A 22,785-nucleotide genomic window follows, 5' to 3' on the forward strand; every position below is an offset into this window, starting at 1 on the left:
TGGTATGAAATAAAAGAGAAACAGGAGATAAGATTAGATATAAATTATTTATTTAAAAACATACATTGGATGTACTATTTCTGGGGTGTCATCATAATCTGTACGTTTTTTCTTAGAACCTTTACAATATATACCAAATAATTCTCTTTGGTTGGCAATAAATTCACCCAATAGGTGACTCTGAGTACTCTGGTTTTTGACACACGCATTTCAATTGGAAGTCTGTAGTTTTAATGGCCATATGCGAACGAAGATGCTGCTCAAAATCGTCAGTATGTATATTATTAACACGTAGAGAGTTTTTAACATCACTATATGCTGCCTCTAAGCTAGGGACCCAACGATTCAGTCTCTCGAGAGCAAACCGTATAGAGGAGTCTAGGTTGAATAATTTGATAACTGACGGATGTCTTAGATAGACGCTGTCGACACCTGATTTAACGCATAAGGCGCAGTCATCATATACAGTAGTAATAGAAAGTGTAACATCGGCAAGACGAATGTCTGGTGGGGAATGAGTTGGATCATATTCGGTGGTCATTTGTTGATTGATGTAGCGCCCTGCATGGCAGATCCCGGCCCAGTCGAACTCGGAAATCGGGACTTTAACACTTTTGGAAATATTTTCAATCTCCATTATAGCTTGGATCCCCCGGACATGATGGACGTCTATAGCAATGTTCACACATTTGGAGCCACTGGGGGTTAAATTATATGTCGTGGTGAATAGCGTAGCCGCACTAGACGTATTCTTTTTATTTACAGTATCTAAACTCGGTGGTTGCACTATCACGGGAGTGTTCGATTGTGATGAGTTATATGTCGGCATCCAGTACTCACCTCCATTTAGTTGATCTTTAACACCACCAGTGGTTGAAGTCGTTGTGTGGTGAGCAGATCGAGCGTCTTCATCACACAAGTTGCTGAGTGGGACGGAGAGCAGCAACTCCTTGTCCTGCTCCAACATGTGAGCTAGGTGGGCTACAGGATCCCACGTGGTCGCTACTGGATCAGATGAGCCAGCTGCCGCTGGTGTAGGTCCGGATGAGATGGTTGACGAAGCTAATGATGATGCAGGTTCGGACGCGTCTGCGGAGCTAAGCATGGTGGCGCTTGACTCTGTTGAAAAAAGATGAATGATTAGATATTAGCGAATAAGTGAAAACATTGAATAATACGAGGGCGGTTCAGAAAGTAACCTCCGATTGGTCACAGTGCGGGTTGTGGGGGGAGTAGCGACGCCATCTGTGCGTTCACGCACTCAACAGGTCAGTCGGCATCAAGCTGTGGTCGAGTGGACGTCGTACCTGCGCTAGTTTAGTTTTTGTGGCAGTTTGAAATGTGTGCTGCAATAGAAAACCCCGCCAAATGTGAAGTGCGTGCTGTCATAAGGTTTTTTACAGCCAAAGGATATTCTGCAGCAGCTATTCATCGTGACCTTTGTGCCGTGTACGGACCAAGAGTTATGAGTGAAGGAGTTGTCCGTGAATGGGTACGTTTATTTAAAAGTGGACGAGAAAACGTTCATGATGAAGAGAGGAGTGGTAGACCATCATTGGTGACTGACGAACTCGTTCAGACAGTTGATGCAAAAGTTCGTGAAAATCGATGTTTCTCAATGTCGGAGTTGTCTACTGGTTTTCCACAGATTTCTAAGACTCTCTTGTACGAGATAGTGACAGCAAGATTGGGTTACCGTAAGTTCTGTGCACGATGGGTGCCCAAAATTCTTACCGACCACCACAAAACTCAAAGAATGGCCTCTGCATTAGACTTTCTGTCACATTATGAGGACGAAGGAGAACCATTGTTAAACAGAATCGTGACCGGTGACGAAACCTGGATTAAGTACGTGAACCCTGAGACAAAAGAACAATCAAAGATGTGGGCACACTCAAATTCGCCTACCAAACCGAGAAAAGCCTCGCAAGATTTTTCTGCCAGAAAACTGATGGCAACGGTATTTTGGGATGCCAAAGGGGTGTTGTTGGTTGAATTCATGGAACGTGGTACGACCATTAATCAAGACGTGTACTGTGAAACAATAAAAAAGTTACGACGGGCTATACAGAACAAACGCCGTGGTATGCTGACTTCCGGTATCGTTTTTTTGCACGATAACGCCCGTCCTCACTCTGCTCGCAGAACAACGGCCCTTCTTGAGTCCTTCAAGTGGGACGTTATCAACCATCCACCTTACAGCCCAGACCTGGCGCCAAGTGATTATCACCTCTTCATGCATTTGAAGAAATGGCTCGGGTCACAGCGGTTTGATGACGACGAAGAGCTCAAAGATGCGATCACAGGCTGCCTCCAGGCACAAGCGGCTGATTTTTATGCAGAAGGAATTTCAAAGCTTGTGAAGAGATACGATAAGTGCCTCAATCGCTATGGAGACTATGTAGAAAAATAGTGCAAAGATGTAGTTGTAAGATGTATATATTAAAATATTTTTATTTAACTTGGTGTATGTTTTTAAATCAACCGGAGGTTACTTTCTGAACGGCCCTCGTAATAAGGATAATGAACGAGATTGAATAATGTGAAATATGATACTTACTTTTCCGTTTGATCCTGTTCTGAGTGACTGCACTGGAGGTCGACTGGCGCTTCATGATTGTTCTTCTTAGTCTCCCGCTGACTGAGTGACCAAGACTGAGGTCGCGGAACTTAACCTATATATCTCCTACAATGAGCTCATAGGATAGTTGAATCCTATTGGTAGAAGTCGAACATGTGACTCAATTAAGGGATTGTATTGGTTGCAGCCATTTCCACCACAACGCCATCAGCTGACGTGATGACAGATCACTCTGGTGGCGGCAATAGAGACAAGACACGCACCACGTGGTGGATACACTGGGTGCGACCTTGTTGTTGTCGAATAACAGTGCTTTGGAATGGTGGCGGTGTTATGAAAACATTTCATGCCTAGCGCGTATACGAGGTGCGGCTAGAAAAAAACCGGACTGATGCTGGAAAAAACATTTATTTACAATTATTTACAATTTCATGTTATCTCCTTCAATGTACTCTCCTCCTCGGTCTCTACACCGAGCCATACGAATTTTCCACTGTTCATAGCAATGCTGCAGATCATTTTCGGTAAGTCCATACATTACTTCCGTCGCTTTTTCTTTTACTGCTTCAACAGTCTCAAATCTAGTTCCTTTCAAAGCTGACTTGACTTTAGGGAAAAGAAAAAAGTCACAAGGGGCCAAATCAGGTGAGTAGGGTGGATGATCTAAGATGGGAATGTTGTGTTTTGCCAAAAACGTCTTCACTGACAACGCACTGTGAGCTGGGGCATTGTCTTGGTGAAGGATCCATGACTTTTTTCTCCACAAATCGTTCCGTTTTCTCCGTACTCGCTCACGTAGGGTAGCCAGGACGCTAATGTAGTAATGCTGATTCACTGTTTGTCCCTCTGGTACCCAATCAATGTGCACAATCCCTTTGATGTCAAAAAAAAAAAAACAATCATCATTGCCTTGAATTTCGATTTTGACATTCGTGCTTTTTTTTGTCGTGGAGAACCAGTAGTTTTCCAATGCATCGATTGGCGTTTAGTTTCGGGATCGTAAGTAAAAAAACCACGATTCATCGCAAGTAATAACATTTTGTAAGAAAGTGGGATCACTTTCAATGTTTTCCAGGATGTCAGAACAAATCATTCTTCGGCGTTCCTTCTGTTCAATTGTGAGACACTTTGGAACCATTTTTGAACACACTTTGTTCATGTTGAAACTTTCATGAAGAATCTGCCTAACACTTTCCTTGTCAACTCCTGTTAACTCAGACACTGCTCTGATTGTTAAACGGCGATCTTGTCGAACAAGTTTACCGATTTTTTCAATGTTTGCATCAGTTTTTGCTGACAGTGGTCTGCCAGTGCGAGTGTCATCACTGGTGTCTTCACGGCCATCTTTAAATCATTTAAACCACTCAAACACTTGTGTTCGCGATAAACAATCATCGCCGTACACTTGTTGTAACATTACAAACGTTTCACTTGCAGATTTTCCTAGTTTGAAACAAAATTTGATGTTAACACGCTGTTCTTTCTGTACATTCAACATTTTCCGACGCACAGACAAAACGTCAACTACTTAAAACAGACGCCACGGGCAGACTGAGTGCAGGAGGCAGATGAAACTCGAGCAGTAGGCGGAGCGAGAGTCACGTGACAGGCCACGCGACTTTCAGCCTTATTGCATTGGTTTTTTTGTTTCACCAGAACTAGTCCGGTTTTTTTCTAGCCACACCTCGTATGTAGGTGGGGGGATGTGTCTCTGACGCCATGGCCGCCATCATGGATAACGGTACTTTGGAATGGTACCGGCAATGGAATGGGACCGGCCTTGTTCCAATACTGACGTGTGGTCAGCACACCGCTCTCCTGGCAGTATGTCAGTTTGAGGCCAGAGCCGCTACTTCTCAATCGAGTAGCTCCACAGTTCTCCCTTCAAGGGCTGAGTGCACCCCGCTGGCCAACAGCTCTCGGCAGAACGGATGGTCACCCATCCGAGTGCCGGCCCAGCCTCACAGCGCTTAACTTCGGTGATGTGACGGGAACCGGTGTTACCACTGCGGCCACACTGTTGGCTCGTTATTATCTACTCAGAGAATAGAATACCCATCTCTGTCTTACATGATCATACTTCCTGAATGTTGTTGAAAATTCCCTGCCGAGAATTGTTTGACAGTTATTAACGGTACTCGACGATTCCGTTGTGTAGGTGGAGAGGCAGGTCGCCAGTAAATTTCTGGTCATATTCAGGACTCTGTGTAGAAGCTGGGTAAACTGATGCAGTGCAGTTCAGTTACCATACGGTTCAACGATGCATAGACGAACAGCAGATCACACCAGTCAACAGTTAAATTACATCTTGATGTATCATAAGGCCATGATGCAGATTCGTCGGCAAACGTTACGAATCAAATGTCCGACATTCGCGAAGGAGCCTTGCCTATATGTTCACTCTTGGAAGTGCGCCGTTTATATACTGAAGAGTCAACGAAACAGGTACACCGTCGGCATCATAATGCCTTACACTAAATCCACTGGATCCACTGATGCTCACATGAATGTTCACCAGAGCATAATGCATCCTCTGCCAGCTTCTACCCACCCTGGAGTACCGGTGACGGGGAGCTGTTCCTCTGGAAGACGTGGATTCGCACCCTTCCATTGGCATGGCATAGCAGGTATCAGGATTCATCAGACCGTGCAATGCTCTGCCACTGCGTCAATGTTCCAGTGCATTTGGCCACGCGTCCAATTCAGTCACAGTTCCCGATGTCACGGTCTTAACGTTGGCACGTGTACGGCTCCTCGGCTGCAGTTACGAGTGATCGGTGCATTCTGTTGTCGGATACACTTGTGCCCTGCTGAGCTTTGAAGTCTGATGTCAGTTCCACCACAGTTCGTTGCCTCTCCTGTTTTGCCAGCCTGACCAGCCTACGACGTCAGATGTCTGTAATGAGAGGTGGCCACACAACCCCACATCTGGATGTGGTTTCATCTTGGTTTTGCCACGTGTTAGAGGCACTCACGACAGCACTCTTCAGACACCCATTTTCCGAAATGCTCGTGCCGAGCTACCAGGCCATCACACTCTGCCCTCGACCAAAATCAGGTAGACTGCACGCTTTACTCATTCTGCAAACCGACAGCACTCTCACTAATACTAGGAGCCGTGCGTGTGTCTAGCAGTTGTTCCTAGCAGCCAATGGCTGATGAGCGTATAAGGATTCCGTTTTTACAGATTGAGGGATAGAACCCTAAAAAATAAGACATTTTACATGACTTAAGACTCTTTTTACAGTAAACTACGAGGGCTATCCACAAAGTACATTACGTTTTGGAATTAAAAATAAATAATTGGAATTTTTTATTATATACAGATGAAAGCCATTTAAATTGAGGCACTTATCGTAGCGATGGACGAGCTTGGAAATTCCTTCGTCGTAAAATTCGGCCGCCTGCGCCTTCAACCACGTGGTTACCTCTTCTTGAACCTGTGCGTCGTCATCAAAACGCTGCATAGCCAACCACTTCTTCATTGCTGGGAATAAGTGGAAGTCGCTCGGTGCCAGGTCGGGACTGTACGGCGGATGAGGAAACAACTCCCACTTAAAAGATTCGAGATCTTCACGAGTGGCATTTGCCGTGTGGGACCGGGCGTTGTCGTGAATCGGCAAGATCTTTGAGCCCAACTACCCCTGCGCTTGTTTTGTATTGCTCTTCTGAGGTTGCGCAGAGTTTGGCAATACCTTTGAGAGTTTATTGTAGTGCCTCTTTCCAGGAAATCCACAAAAATCACACCTTTTCTGTCCCAAAAGACAGTCGCCATCACCTTCCTTGCCGACATTGTCTGCACGCATTTCTTGGGTTTTTGGGGGGGAATTTGTGTGCCCCCACTGCATTGACTGCAATTTTGTCTCGCATTTCACATGCTTAACCCACGTTTCGTCACCAGTAACGATGCGATCGAATAATAAGTCGCCATCTTTCCGGTAAGCGTCCAAAAACGTTAACGCTGCAACCACTCGCCGATTTTTGTGAATCTGTCAAGATTTTTGGTATCCACCTTGCACAAAAGTTGTGGTAACCGAGCTTTTCGGTAATGATTTCGTGCAACAGACTTCGTGAAATTTGTGGAAAACTCATAGAGAGTTCCGTTATTGTGAAATTACGGTTTTCTCGGACCGCGGCATCGACTTTTTCGACAAGTTCGGCAGTCACTATGCTGGGTCTTCCACTTCGCTCTTCGTCGTGAACGTTAGTTCGGCCATTTTTAAATTTTATGACCCACTGACGCACTCCACCTTCAGTGATTATGTTGTCCCCATACACTTCACAAAGCTGCCGATAGATTTCTATCGGTGTACAGTTTTTTGCAGTCAGATATCTTATTACAGCGCGCACTTCACACTTGGCGACATTTTCAATTAACGCTGACATTTCAAACTGTCACAGTAACTCAACGGGGTACAGCACGAACCTCTCACTAGCACGGCAGGATGCCGACTGAGCGGCGGAATGCCATGACACCAAGATGGCCGCGCTAGCCCCGCCCCTAACGGACACAAAAGAAAACGTAATGTACTTTGTGGATAGTCCTCGTATACTCCTGTAAGATTGAGATGAGGTAACACTGTGATAACGTTTCAGAGTCAGCCAGCACGCCATCTGCAACCGTACACCAGAAGACGCTGGCAGCGGATCTGGGCGCGCTCCTTCAGTCTGGAGACTCTGCAGACGTCACCATAACCGTGGGGGACAGCACGCTGAGGGCGCACAGGGCTATCCTGGTGGCCAGGAGTCCCGTGTTCGCGGCCATGATGGCCCACGACTGCCTGGAAGCCAGCAGTGGCCACATTACCGTCACCGACATCGAGCCGGAGGTGCTGAGCCAGCTGCTGGTGTTCTTGTACACGGACGAGGCTCAGTTGGAGCCCCGACTGGCCCTCAGACTCCTAGTAGCCGCCGACAAGTACCAGGTGCACACTTTGAAGGAACAGTGCGAGTACGTAGTCTCCCGGAGCCTGCGCGTCGAGAATGCGGTGGCGTGTGCGGTGCTCGCCATACAGCACTCCTGCTCGAGTCTCACGGAATCCTCTGCGCGCTTCATTGCGGCCCACCTCAAGCAGGTGATGGCCACCGAGGGGTGGGCCACGGCTGTGCGGAGGCACCCGGAGCGCATGGTGGAGGTCAGTCGCCTGGTTGCCGCAGTTTCCTCAGACACCAGGTGTGTACTCCTCTCTTCTTCACCTTCGTATTGTGCCTTTCCTAAGAGATGTTAGACATACACTACTGGCCATTAAAATTGCTACCTCAAGAAGAAATGCAGATGATAAACGGGTATTCATTGGACAAATAAATTACATTTTCACGCAATTTGGGTGCGTAGATCTTGAAAATCAGTACCCAGAACAACCACCTCTGGCCGTAACAACGGCCTTGATACGCCTGGGCGTTGAGTCAAACAGAGCTGGGATGGCGTGTACAGGTACACCTGCCCGTGCAGCTGCAACACAATACCACAGTTCATCGAGAGTAGTGACTGGCGTATTGTGACGAGCCAGTTGCCCGGCCACTTTTGACCAGACGTTTTCAACTGGTAAGAGATCTGGAGAATGTGCTGGCCAGGGCAGCACTCGAACATTTTCTGTATCCTGAAAGGCCCGTACAGGACCCGTAACATGCGGTCGCCCATTATCCTGCTGAAATCTAGGATTTCGTAGGGATCGAATGAAGGCTGGAGCCACGGGTCGTAACACATCTGAAATGTAACGTCCACTGTTCAAAGTGCCGCCAGTGCAAACAAGAGGTGACCGAGACGTATAACCGATGGCACCCCATACCATCACGCCGGGTGATACGCCAGTATACGCCAGCGTTCACCGCAATGTCGCCAAACACGGATGCGACCATCACGATGCTGTAAACTCAACCTGGATTCATCCGAAAAAATAACGTTTTGCCATTCGTGGACCCAGATTCGTCGTCGAGTACACCATCGTAGGCGCTCCTGTCTGTGATGCAGCGTCAAGGGTAACCGCAGCCGTGGTCTCCGCGCTGATAGTCCGTGCTGCTGCAAACGTCATCGAACTGTTCGTACAGATGGTTGTTGTCTTGCAAACGTCCCCATCTGTTGACTCAGGGATCGAGACGTGGCTGCACGATCCGTTACAGCCATGCAGATACCATTCCTGTCATCTCGACTGCTAGTGGTGCGAGGCCGTTGGGATCCAGCACGGCGTTCCGAATTACCGTCCTGAACTCACCAATTCCATATTCTGCTAACAGTCATTGGATCTCGACCAACCGCAATCGCGATAGGCTACAATCCGTCCTTTATCAAAGTGGGAAACGTGATGGTACGCAATTCTCCTCGTTACACGAGGCATCACAACAACGTTTCACGAGGCAACGCCGGTCAACTGCTGTTTGCCTATGAAAAATCGGTTGGAAACTTTCCTCGTGTCAGCACGTTGTAGGTGTCGCCACCGGTGCCAACCTTGTGTGAATGCTCTAAAAAGCTAATCATTTGCATATCACAGCATCTTCTTCCTGTCGGTTAAATTTCACGTCTGCAGCACGTCATCTTCGTGGTGTAGCAATTTTAATGGCCAGAAATGTATTTTCCCCAGTGTTTCGGCGTATATTTGCAATTTCGTTTTCGCTTTCTGTAGATGGGAGTCAGCCTATACAAATTCATGTGACGCCACTGTCAGTGAAAAACGTCAGTGTGTTTCCTGTTACAAACAAAATCTGTGTCCATAGTCCGTATTAATACAGAGTGTGCATAAAGTCCGGGAACAATCTCAATTATTTATTTCACAAGAACCAAACATTGTACAGATATCACACATACGTCATTTTGAAGAGAAACCATGAAAGTTTTTTTTTTCATGTATAGGGCCACAGTTTAGTTTGGTAATCTTCCGATAGTCAGAGCTAGTCGCAAACACGGAGAGTTCAGGTGCGGAGCGAGGTTTCTGTGTGTTGGAGTTCCACAAAAACAAGTGTGCTACAGCTGTTCGACGGACGTTTAGAACCAAGTACGGTAAGCAGCCACCAACAAGAAACGCCACTTACCACTGGCACAACAAATTCGTTGCTTGTGCCCAGGAAAGAGGAGCGGATGTCCCAGTGTGAGTGAAAGTGAATGTGGAGAGCGTACGAGAGACATTCATAGAGAGTCCAAAGAGATCGGTGCGCCGTGCATCCCGTGACCTTTAAATGGCTCCATTGACAGCGTGGGAAGTCCTGCGTTTAATTTTTAGCAACGAAGCCCCTTTTCATACTAATGGGTAAGTGAACAGGGATAATTGTCGAATCTGCGGTACAAAGCATCCACACGAATGCATTGAATTTGAGCGTGATTCCCCAAAGGTAAATGTTTTTTGTGCCTTGTCATGTGGAACACCGTACAGGTTGTTCTTCTCCGCCGAGAGCACTGTCACTGGAACCTTCCTACTCGGACAAGTTGCAGCAATGGCTGATGCTTCGAATGCAATCGGACTCTCCGTTGATCTTTCAGCAGGATGGGGCTCCAACCCATTTTCATGATGATGTTCGTGGGTACCTGAACACGGAGCTGCCGCATGTATGGATAGGCCGTGCTACAAAAGGGGACAGCTGTTTGATGACATGGCCTGGCCGGTCACCAGGTCTCACTCCGTGTGACTTTTTGTCTGTGGGGACACATTGAAGATCTGGTGTATGTACCGCCTCTACCACGCGATGTAGCAGAGCTCCGGGAGAGAATACGGGAAGCGACTGCCACACTCGACGATGCCGTGCTGGGACGGGAATGGCGAGAATTCCATTGCCGTATTCTAGTCTGCCATGTCACTCATGGTTCGCATATCGAATGTTTCTAAAAACACTTTCACAGTTTCTCTTCAAAATGCAATATGTGTGACATCCGTACAATCTTTAGTTTTTTTTCAAAAAATAATTGAAAGTGTTCCCAGACTTTATGTACACCCTGTATTATAGCTCCAAAAGTACAGGGTTATTAGAAATGATTGAAGCGATTTCACAGCTCTACAATAACTTTATTATTTGAGATATTTTCACAATGCTTTGCACACACATACAAAAACTCAAAAAGTTTTTTTAGGCATTCACAAATGTTCGATATGTGCCCCTTTAGTGATTCGGCAGACATCAAGCCGATAATCAAGTTCCTCCCACACTCGGCGCAGCATGTCCCCATCAATGAGTTCGAAAGCATCGTCGATGCGAGCTCGCAGTTCTGGCACGTTTCTTCGTAGAGGAGGTTTAAACACTGAATCTTTCACATAACCCCACATAAAGAAATCGCATGGGGTTAAGTTGGGAGAGCGTGGAGGCCATGACACGAATTGCTGATCATGATCTCCACCACGACCGATCCATCGGTTTTCCAATCTCCTGTTTAAGAAATGCCGAAGATCACGATGCAAGTGCGGTGGAGCACCATCCTGTGGTACGTTTAGCTCCCTGCTTGCTCTATTCGTCGACTTCCGCGGGCTACGCGTGAAACTTGCCCGCACGCGTTCAACCGTTTCTTCGCTCACTGCAGGCCGACCCGTTGATTTCCCCTTACAGAGGCATCCAGAAGCTTTAAACTGCGCGTACCATCGCCGAATGCAGTTAGCAGTTGGTGGATCTTTGTTGAACTTCGTCCTGAAGTGTCGTTGCACTGTTATGACTGACTGATGTGAGTGCATTTCAAGTACGACATACGCTTTCTCGGCTCCTGTCGCCATTTTGTCTCACTGCGCTCTCGAGCGCTCTGGCGGCAGAAACCTGAAGTGCGGCTTCAGCCGAACAAAACTTTATGAGTTTTTCTACGTATCTGTAGTGTGTCGTGACCATATGTCAATGAATGGAGCTACAGTGAATTTATGAAATCGCTGTAACTGTTATGCTTTCACAACTGAAACGATTTTGATAAAATTTGGTATGGAGATAGCTTGAACCCTGAGGAAGAGCATAGGCTGCTTTAGCAATTTGCATATTTTTGAGTATTATTAACAACTCTAAACGCGGTATACATTAATGTGACCGCGCGGTTTGTGGCACCATGTCACGGTTCGCCCGGCCCCTCCTGCCGTAGGTTCGAGTCCTCCCTCGGGCATGAGTGTGTGTGTTATTCTTAGCTCAAGTTAGTCTAAGTAGTGTGTATGTCTATGGACTGATGACCTCAGCAGTTTGGTCCCCTATGAATTCACACACATTTGAAGATGAGTGTGATGCAGATGACTCTGGCCCGACTGTCAGCGACAGTCAGTGTCTATCGATTATTCCGTGACAGTGCAAATCCAAGGTTATGCTATGGAGTGTTAACCTGCTTAGCTGAGTGATTACGTGCTTGCCTACCGTGCAGCGAGCCCGAGTTCGATTCCTACATCTACATCTACGTGATTACTCTACTGTTCACAATAAAGTGTCTGGCAGAGGGTTCAGTGAACCACCTTCATGCTGTCTCTACCGTTCCACTCTCGAACGGCACGCGGGAAAAACGAGCAAACAAGCACTTACATTTTTCCCTGCGAGCCCAGATTTCTCTTATTTTCTCTCTCTGTGGGTGGGTGCCAACAGTGTTTTCGCAATCGGAGAAGAAAACTGGTGATTGAAATTTCATGAGAAGATCCCATCGCAACGAAAAACGCTTTTGTTTTAACGATTGCCACTCCAATTCGCGTACCATGTCTGTGACACTATCTCCCCTATTTTGCGATAACACAAAACGAGCTGCACTTCTTTGAACCTTTTCGGTGTTAACCGTCAGTCCCACCTGATGAGGATCCCACCCCGCACAGGAAAATTCCAGAACATGGCGGACAAGCGTGGTGTAAGCAGTCTCTTTAGTACACCTGTTGCACCGTCTAAGTGTTCTGCCAATGAATCGCAGTCTTTGGTTTGCTCTACCCACAATATTATCTATGTGATAGTTCCAATTTAGGTTATTTGTAATTGTAATCCCTAAGTATTTACTTGAATTTACACCCCTCAGATTTGTGTGACTTACCGCGTAATCGAAATTTAGCTGATTTAGTACTCATGTGAATAACTTCGCACTTTTCTTTATTCAGGGTCAATTGCCACTTTCGCACCATACAGATATCTTATCTAAATCCTTTTGCAGTTCGGTTTGGTCATCTGATGACTTTACAAGATGGTAAATGACAGCACGATCTGCAAACAATCTAAGACGGCTACTCATATTGTCTCCTATGTCGTTAATATAGATCAGGAACAATGGAGGGCCTATAACACTTCCTTAGAGAACGCCGGATGTTACTTCTGTTTTACTCGATGACTTTCCGTCTATTACTACGAACTGTGACCTTTCTGACAGGAAATCACGAATCCAGTCGCACAACTGAGGCAATACTCCGTAGGTACGCAGTTTGATTAGAAGACTCTTGTGAGGAACGGTGTCGAAAGCCTTCTGGAAATCTAAAATTATGGAATCATTCTGACATCCCCTGTCGATAGCACTCATTACTTCATGAGTATAAAGAGCTAGTTGTTTCACAAGAACGATATTTTCTCAATCCGTGCTCACTATATGTCAATAAATCGTTTTCTTCGAGGTACTTCATTATGTTCGAATACAGTATATGTTCTAAAACCCTACTGCAAATCGAAGTTAGTGATATAGGCCTGTAATTCAGCGGATTACTCCTACTTCCGTTTTTGGGTATTGGTGTGACTTGAGAAATTTTCCAGTCATTAGGTACGTATCTTTCTGTGAGCGAGTGATTGTATATAACTGCTAAATATGGAGCTATTTTATCAGCATACTCTGAAAGGAACCTGACTGGTATACAATCTGGACCGGAGGCATTGCCTTTATTAAGTGAGTTAAGCTCCTTTGTTACACCATCTACTTCTATGTTTCTCATCTTGGCAGTTGTTCTTGATTGGAATTCAGGAATATTTATTTAGTCTTCTTTGGTGAAGGAGTTTCGGAAAACCTTGTTTAATAACTCTGCTTTAGTGGCACTGTCAACAGTGGCTTCACCGTAGTTATCGCGCAGTGAAGGTGTTGGTTGCGTCTTGCCACTGGTGTGCTTTACGTACGACCAGAATCTCTTTGGGTTTTCTGCCAGATTTCGAGACAGAATTTCGTTGTGGAAATTATTAAAAGCATCTCGCATTGAAGAACGCACCATATTTCGAACTTCTGTAAAACTTTGCCAATCTTGGGGATTTTGCGTTCTTTTAAATTTGGCATGCTGTTTTCGTTGCTTCTGCAACAACGATCTGACCCGTTTTGTGTACCATGGGGAATCAGTACCATCACTTATTATTTTATGTGGTATATATCTCTCAATTGCTGTTGATACTACCTCTTTGAAATCATTCCACATCTTTTCGACGCTTACGTGATCAGATCGGAAGGAGTGAAGACTGTCTCTTAGAAAGGCGTTAAGAGCATTTTTATCAGCTTTTTTAAATAGATATACTTTGCGTTTCTTTTTGATGGTTATAGGTGTTACGGTATTCAGCCTAGCAGCTACTGGCTTGTGGTCGCTAATCCCTGTATTCGTCACAACACTCACTATTTGACCAGGATTATTTGTTGCTAAAAGGTCAAGTATGCTTTCGCAACCATTTACGCTTCGAGTGGGCTCATGAACAAATTGTTCAAAATAACTTTCTGAGAAAGCATTCAGTACAATTTCGGATGACGATTTTTGCCTGTGCCGGCCAGTGTGGCTGAGCGGTTCTACGCGCTTCAGTCTAGAACCGCGCGACCGCTACGGTCGCAGGTTCGAATCCTGCCTCGTGCATGGATGTGTGTGATGTCCTTAGGTTAGTAAGGTTTAATTAGTTCTAAGTTCTAGGCGACTGATGACCTCAGAAGTTAAGTCGCATAGTGCTCAGAGCCATTTGAACCATTTTTGACTACTGAGGTCGTTGATTTGGAGTACCTTGCAGTAGGTGGCATCCTCTTGGTAAAATAGTCCCCCATTCAGATCTGCGGGCGGGGACTACTCGAGACAACGTCATTATCAGGAGAAAGGAAACTGGCGTTCTACGGATCGGAGTGTGGAATGTCAGATCCCTTAATCAGGCAGGTAGGTTAGAAAATTTGAAATGGGAAATGGATAGGTTAAAGTTTGATATAGTGGGAATTAGTGAATTTCTGAGGTAGGAGGAACAAGACTTTTGGTCAGGTGAATACAGGGTTATAAATACAAAATCAACTAGCGGTAATGCAGGAGGAGGTCTAATAATGAATAAAAAAAATGGGAGTGCAGGTAAGCTGCTACAAATACATCTGAAATGTAACATCCACTGTTCAAAGTGCCACCAATGCAAACAAGAGGTGAACGAGACTTGTCACCAATGGCACCAATGGCACCCCATACCATCACGCCGGGTGATACGCCAGTATGGCGATGACGAATACACGCTTCCAATGTGCGTTCACCGCGATGTCACCAAACACGGATGCGACCATCACGATGCTGTAAACAGAACCTGGATTCATCCGAAAATGTGACATTTTGCCATTCGTGCACCCAGGTTCGTCGTCGAGTACACCATCGCAGGCGCTCCTGTCTGTAATGTAGTATGCAGGGTAACCGCAGCCACGGCCTCCGAGCTGATAGTCCGTGCTGCTGCAAACGTCGTCGAACTGTTCGTGCAGATGGCTGTTGTCTTGCAAACGTCCCCATCTGTTGACTCACGGATCGACACGTGGCTGCACGTTCCGTTACAGCCGTGCGGTTAAGGTGCCTGTCATCTCGACTGCTAGTGATACGAGGCCGTTGGAATCCAGCACGGCGTTCCGTATTACCCTCCTGAACCCACCGATCCCATATTGTGCTAAGAGTCATTGGATGTCGACCAACGCGATCAGCAATGTCGCGATACGATAAACTGCAATCGCGACAGGCTACAATCCGACCTTTATCAAAGTCGGAAACGTGATGGTACGCATATCTCCTCGTTACACGAGGCATAACAACGTTTCACCAGGCAACGCCGGTCAACTGTTGTTTGTGTATGAGAAATCGGTTGGAAACTTTCCTCGTGTCAGCACGTTGTAGGTGTCGCTACCGGTGCCAACCTTGTGTGAATGCTCTGAAAAGGTAATCATTTGCATATCACAGCATCATCTTCGTGTCGGTTAAATTTCACATCTGTAGCACGTCATCTTCGTGGTGTAGCATTTTTAATGGCCGGTAGTGTACATACACAGGCATTTTCTAAAACTACTAGCTTGCTTACTCGCAATCCGTCATAATTTCAAAACCACTGATACGTTGGCGATGCAGTGGGTAACAGGCAGTAACTTGAAAAGCTGAATTTTACATTCCCATTTGTGTAGGAGGAGAAGCAGGTCTCCGCAGGTCGTCAGTAAACTGTTGGTCATATTCAGGACTCTGTGTAGAAGCTGGGGAAACTGATGCAGTGCAGTTCCGTTACCATACGGTTCAACGATGCATAGCCGGACAGCAGATCACATCAGTCAACAGTAAAATTACCTCTTGATGTATGCTAGGGCCATGATGCAGATTCGTCGGCAAACGTTACGAATCAAATGTCCGAAATTCGTGCAGGAGCCTTGCTTATATGCTCACTCTTGGAAGTGCGCCGTTTATACACTGAAGAGCCAAAGAAACTGGTACACCTGCCTGATATCGTGTAGGGCCCCCGCGAACACGCAGAAGTGCCGCAACGTGACGTGGCAGGGACTCGACTAATGTCTGAAGTAGTGCTGCAGGGAACTGATACCGTGAATACTGCACGGCTGTCCATAAATCCGTAACAGTACTAAGGGGTGGAGGTCTCTCTTGAAGGCATCCCAGATACGTCTGGGGAGTTTGGTGGCCAGCGAAAGTGTTTAATCTCACAAGGAGACGGCACGACCGTGGGGTCGGGGATTTGTCCGCAATTTTGTGTGGTGAAAGAGGACCCCTAACACCTCATGTGGTTAAAATATTAGGACGCACTACTCGGAAAATCCCGAGAAAAATCGATCCAAAGTTTCTTAGGTGCCTTATCAGTATAAAATGTTTGTCCACTGCCGAGCCGGCGTCTGGCCTACATGGTTAGCGCTCGGACCCTAACGCCGAAGGTCTCGGGTTCTATTTCTCCTCCGGCACTATTTTTTTTCTTCTGTTGCTTGCAAAATTGCAGCGCATTGTTACAGGAGAAACGTGAAATTAATTCCTGGGAAGATTGCATAAAAATTCATTCCATCAATTATCGTCACCAATATTCCGAGACATGATTCAATACGCCTAGTTTGCCTCAAAATTGTCAGAAACTCGAAACATTTTCGTAAATGTTAATGGGGCATGTTTTTGTACAGATTTATTGCAAGCGCCCTGTGATTGTAAAAAATCCGCTTTTATATGTTGCGCAATATGCTGCAAAAATTATTGCTGTCTTTGTTTTTACCATAATTACCACTGCGGTTCTTGTTTATAATTATTGTATGTATAAAAATTGAATGTTTTCCAATTGACTTTGTTATTCTGATTAAAAAGGCAATGTTTCCCCTCATATACTATACAGTGGAAAATGGAAAACCGACCGCCATGAATTGTGTTGTTGGACAAAAAGAAAATAATTTTTATTCAGTAATGAAACTAATTTGTTAAAGGTAATGTAGGTTTGCGAAACTTTCTGAATAATTGGTGGAATAACGAAAGAAAGTGAAACAGAAGACGAAAAAAGTGCCAGAGGAGGAATCGACCACGAGACCTCTGGCGTGAGAGTCCGAGCCCTAAACACCTAGGCCAGACGGCGGCTCGGCAGTGTACTAACATTTTATACTCATATGGCACCTAAGAAACTTTGGGATTTTTCCCGGGATTTTCCGGGTAGTGCGTCCTAATATTTTAAACACGTGTGGTGTTAGGTGTCCTCTTTCACCGCACAAAATTGCGGATAAATCCCCGACTCCACGGTCGTGCCGTCTCCTTGTCAGTGGTCCCGCATTAGTCTAGAATAATATATGGTTTAGCGATATGAATTAGCAGGGACAGTAAGTGGAGTCGGTCCGAGAACATATCTCCACGCAAGCATCATACCACTTGCGATCCCTCTGCCATCCAGTCCCCTGTCTCCCTCGTTCATTAGCTCCTTGGGCTCTCGGTAAGACCTGCAGAAACAAATTTCATCTGGTGAGCGCGGAACTGAGTTTTTTCGCTAGTAATTATGATACATCCTGGAAGCAAATTTTCAATAGGAGCGCCCCAAGCGGTCGATTGTATCACTCGACCTTACGCCAGCCCTGTGAGAACAACACGGAGGATAACCAGTTCTACAGCAGCGACTGAGCAGTGCTGCTGCATACCAGTAGCAGGCAGCAGCAGGCAGCGTGGGGCGCAAGCAACCACTGCTGCTGGGGTACTGGTTATTCTTAGTGTTTCACAGTCCCTGTTAATAATTACGAGGGTTGGAACTTAAATAGTGGCAACTATTTATTGACAACCGATGCAAAAGAGTTACATATTTGCACCTGTTACTGTCCTCCAAAGTCGTCACCATCGTCTACATCCACATTTATACTCCGCAAGCCACCCAACGGTTCGCGGGAAGAACGACTGCCGGAAAGCCTCCGTGCGCGCTCGAATCTCTCTAATTTTACATTCGTGATCTCCTCGGGGGGTATAAGTAGGGGGAAGCAATATATTCGATACCTGCTCCAGAAACGCACCATCTCGAAACCTGGACAGCACGCTACATCGCGATGCAGAGCGCCTCTCTTGCAGAGTCTGCCACTCGATTTTGGTAAACATCTCCGTAACGCTATCACGGTTACCAAATAACCCTGTGACGAAACGCGCCGCTCTTCTTTGGATCTTCTCTATCTCCTCCGTCAACCCGTCCTGGTACGGATCCCACTGATGAGCAATACTCAAGTATAGGTCGAACGAGTGTTTTGTAAACCACCTCCTTAGTTGATCGACTACATTTTCTAAGGACTCTCCCAATGAATCTCAACCTCTGGCACCCGCCTTACCAACAATTAATTTTATATGAGCATTCCAAAAATGGCTCTGAGCACTATGGGACTTAACTTCTGAGGTGATCAGTCCCCTAGAACCTAGAACTACTTAAACCTAACTAACCTAAGGACATCACACACATCCATGCCCGAGGCAGGATTCAAATCTGCGACCGTAGCGGTCGCGTGGTTGCAGACTCAAGCGCCTAGAACCGCTCGGCCACACCGTCCGGCTGGACGGCTGTGATGGTGTTATCCTAACGCATTACGTACCTCCACGGGAGACTGTCAATGCACAGTATTACTGTTCGTTTTTGGAGTATCACCTGCGACCGGCTTTGCGAAAGAAGCGGCGACGCTTTCTGCGCAACCCACCCATCAATTTGCACGACAATGCGCGGACTGCGGTTTGAGGCACCATGTCACGGATTGCTTGGCCCCTCCTGCCGGAGGTTCGAGTCCTCCCTGTGTGCGTTGTTCTTAGCCAGCCGATGTGGCGGAGTGGTTTTAGGCGCTTCAGTCTGGAACCGAGTGACCGCTCCGGTCGCAGGTTCGAATCCTGCCTCGGGCATGGATGTGTGTGATGTCATTAGGTTAGTTAGGCTTAAGTAGTTCTAGGTTCTAGGGGACTGATGACCTCAGAGTGCTCAGAGCCATTTTGTTGTTCTTAGCATAAGTTAGTTCAAATTAGTTTAAGTAGTGTGTAAGTCTAGGGACCGATGACCTAATCAGTTTGGTCCCTTAGGAATTGACACACATTTGAACATTTCAATGCGCGGGCGCATACAGCGCAAGTTGTGGCTGCTCTGTTTGGTCGATGGGACTGGGAAGTACTGTACCATTTATCATACCGCCCGGACTTAAGTCCTCGTGACTTTGAATCGATTCCGAAGATGAAGGAACCACTTCGTAGCATTCGCTTCAGAACTGTTCCAGAGACTCGACATGCAGTAGACCGCTCCATTTGCACCATCAACAGAACAGGTTCTGCTAAAGGTATACCACGCCTTCCGCATCGCTGGCAACAGGTTCTACACAAAGCTGGTGACTACTTTGAAGGACAGTAAAAGGTGCAAACATGTAACTCTTTTGTGTCGGTTGTGAATAAACAGTTGCCACTATTTAAGTTCCAACAGTCGTACCCGTATAAGGAACATCACACTTGACTAATTTGGGACCGTTTCGTCGAAAGGACACGTAATATTCCGCTTTAAAATCATTTTGTTTACGACAAGAAACAAAAGAACTGCATTCCGTAGAGAGTGGTCGTCACATGAAATATATGATTAGCAATATTTCTTTGGGATGACTCCAGCTACAGATTACAAAAGTAGAATTCGCAGTATTTCCCGAAACTCCAGAGGAAATACACCTGATGAATGCTACGAGAGACACCTATTATACAGACAGAGATGACAAAAGTCATGGGATACCTCGTAATATCGTGTCGGACCTACTTTTGCCCAGTGAACTGCGGCAAGTCGACGTGCCATGAACTCAACAAGTCGTAGGAATCCTCCACATAAACACTGAGCCATACTGCCTCTATAGCCACCCGTAATTATGAAAGTGTTGCTGGTGCAGGATTTTGTGCATTAACTGACCGCTCGATTATGTACCCTAAATGATCAGTGTGATGCATGTCGAACTGCCCAGAATGTTCTTAAAACCAATAACAAACAACTGTAACAGTCACTATGAAAAGCAGTTTTGATCCCAAATTTGTTTGTTCTACACTGCTGGCCACCGTAAATGCAACACCAAGAAAGACAAGAGGTAGCACAACAAAATTTATTTTGTAGATAACATGTTGACCAAGTATCAAATGATTACGTTTACAGACGTCTGTGACATGTGGTTCCTGCCAGAATCAGTAGCCAGAGTAGCCGCCATTGTTGGAGATCACCGCTGCCACACGGCATTGAGTCAAAGAGACGTTGGATGTGTTCCTGGGGTACAGCAGCCCAAGCATCTTCCACACGTTGCCAAAGATCACCTGCTGTGGCAGCTGGGGATGTGATCTGGGTCACTCGTCGAGCAACCGTGGACCACATGTTTTCTATCGGCGAAAGATCCGGAGTGTGAGCCGGCCAGGGAAGCAATTCAATCTGGTTATTGACGAAGAACCTCTGGACAATGCGTGCGACGTGTGGTCGCGCATTATCCTGTTGAAATATGGCTGTGGCCGAGCGCTGAAGGTAAGGAAGGACAACTGGCTCCAGCACCTCGGATATGTAGCGCCGGCTATTTAAAGAACCGGCAATGCGTACTAGAGGCGTGCGAGAGTAATATCCAATACCGCCCCATACCATAATACCCGGTGCAAGACCAGTGTGGCGGTGCATAATGCAGCTGTCCAGCATCCTCTCTCCACGGTGTCTCCACACTCGAATTCGACCATCGTGGTGCTGCAGACAGAAGCGTGCCTCGTCAGTAAAGACAACGTCATTCCATTCTGCCGTCCAAATCCGTCTGCCATCACACCATTGATGACGGAGACGTCTGTGGGTTTGCGTCAATGGTAGACGAAGCAATGAACGTCTTGCGGACAGACCACTCTGCTGTAAACGGCGTCGAATGGTACGCGCAGACACTGGATGATGCGTTACAGACGCAATGTGCTGTGCTACGGTTCGGGATGTCACTGAGCGATCCGTCACTGCCATGGGCACAATTTGCCTATCAGCACGTGCAGTGGTGCACCGAGGTGAATGCGATCGACCACGTCGGTCCGTCGTACCCTCCTGCATCCAACGGTCACATATCCGCATTACAGTTGTTTGGTTTCGTCCAACACGACTAGCGATTTCTCTGTAAGATAATCCACAATCTCGGTAAGCCACTATCCTTCCTCTGTCGAACTCGGATACATGATCAAAAGATGTTCGCTGTTGTCTACGAGGCATAACTGATCGTCTTGTGAAACAACCACAAGGTAAACACACGTGCCGAACGTACACTCGTCGAAATCGCCAAGCCGTAAATGGCGCTATGAGGTGGCGCCACAGGCGCGCGTGATGTGCGTCTGCGCTGAAATTCTAATCAGTTGCATATCTCATCGCTGCAAACCCATGGTGTAAATTTCACTTGATTCGGATGCTTCCTTCAGGGTGTTGCATTTACGGTGGCCAGCAGTGTAGTAACCGGTTTCGACCACGCCTGTGGTCATCTTCATACTTGTCGAATACAAAATCTGACCAGAGGGGTGGTTACATTAAAGAAAATTACATACAACTACAAAGTTATAAAACGATCAATTACCTAAGTGCTATATGAGCAGGAGCCTCCTCCTTGTGGTAAATCATTGCTAGAAAGAGCATTTTAACAAAGGATGGGGCCCCTCCACGCCCACACCAACGTGGTGACCAAACCAAAAGTTCTACTGTCACCTCCGTATAAGATGTTAGTTTTTGAATCAGGAGTCACAGGATGCGAGCTGTGATGTTATCCATGCGTCTGGGTAAGGTTACTCATTAACATGGTCCATCAGGAGATAGAAAGTGGACGAAAGCGATCGAAGGGTAGCGGTTGTAAGGGCAGAGGAAAAAAAGTGCCAAGGCAAGCGCCAAGGGAAAGAAAACCTCTGCGACAGTAGGACGGGTAGTAAGGGCGGTAGCGGCTCGCTATCTGCGACAGTGCGTGCAAGGTGTGGTTACGTTAGTGCGAGGTATCGTGCATGGTTACCTTTGTCGTTGTTGGAGCTCGTTGCGGTGCTTGCTGCAGTTGCTGCGTCCCTGCAACAGTTCAAGGTCGTTGTACATTAGGGGGCGATCGGTCATAGGTCGTCTCACAGACAGTGTAAGGTGTGTGTGTGGTTGGTTTGCGTGCTGTGTACAGTACGGTTTCCCTGCGGTTGCCTGTTTTTCGGCTGGTGGAGCATCTGGGGTTACCAGTAGTAGCTGTGTTGCAGCGGCTCGCCAGTACTGTCGTGTTAGCGTGCTATGGACCATAGATGTTTAGTTCCTAGCCAGTAGTGTCTTTGGTCTGTTATGCTCCCATCTATGGTTGTACTCGTAGTTACCCAGAGAAAGGATAAACGGGTTGCGCGAGTGTCTCGCGTTACTGTACAGTCGTGTGGAGAGTTTTTGGAATACCTGCAAGGCAGTATCTAGCCGGTATTCCCGGTGAAGGTCCGCGATGCGTGTATAGCGTGGAGCGTTGCTTAAGATTTTGAGTACTTTGTTCTGTATGAGCTGCAGACGGCGCAGGCGAATTGGCGCAGTGTATCACCAGACAGGGGCTGCGTACATCAGGGGTCGGATAAGTGTCATGTACATGGACCTAGACACCCTCCTGTTCAGTG

The 22,785-nt window shown here is 46.6% G+C and overlaps 1 protein-coding gene across 5 annotated transcripts in view; it reads left to right on the forward strand.

Moving 5' to 3' along the window:
* Positions 1-22,785, forward strand: part of LOC126213289 (speckle-type POZ protein-like) — a 139,949-nt gene that overhangs the window by 95,864 nt on the left and 21,300 nt on the right. For all 5 annotated transcript variants that reach the window (XM_049940956.1, XM_049940958.1, XM_049940957.1 and 2 more), the window contains exon 4: positions 7,178-7,754. In XM_049940956.1, coding sequence (XP_049796913.1) covers positions 7,178-7,754 — 577 coding nt within the window. The remainder of the gene's footprint in view (positions 1-7,177; positions 7,755-22,785) is intronic.

Source organism: Schistocerca nitens, chromosome 11 (genome assembly GCF_023898315.1).
Source record: "Schistocerca nitens isolate TAMUIC-IGC-003100 chromosome 11, iqSchNite1.1, whole genome shotgun sequence".
Classification (NCBI taxonomy): Eukaryota; Metazoa; Arthropoda; class Insecta; order Orthoptera; family Acrididae; genus Schistocerca; species Schistocerca nitens.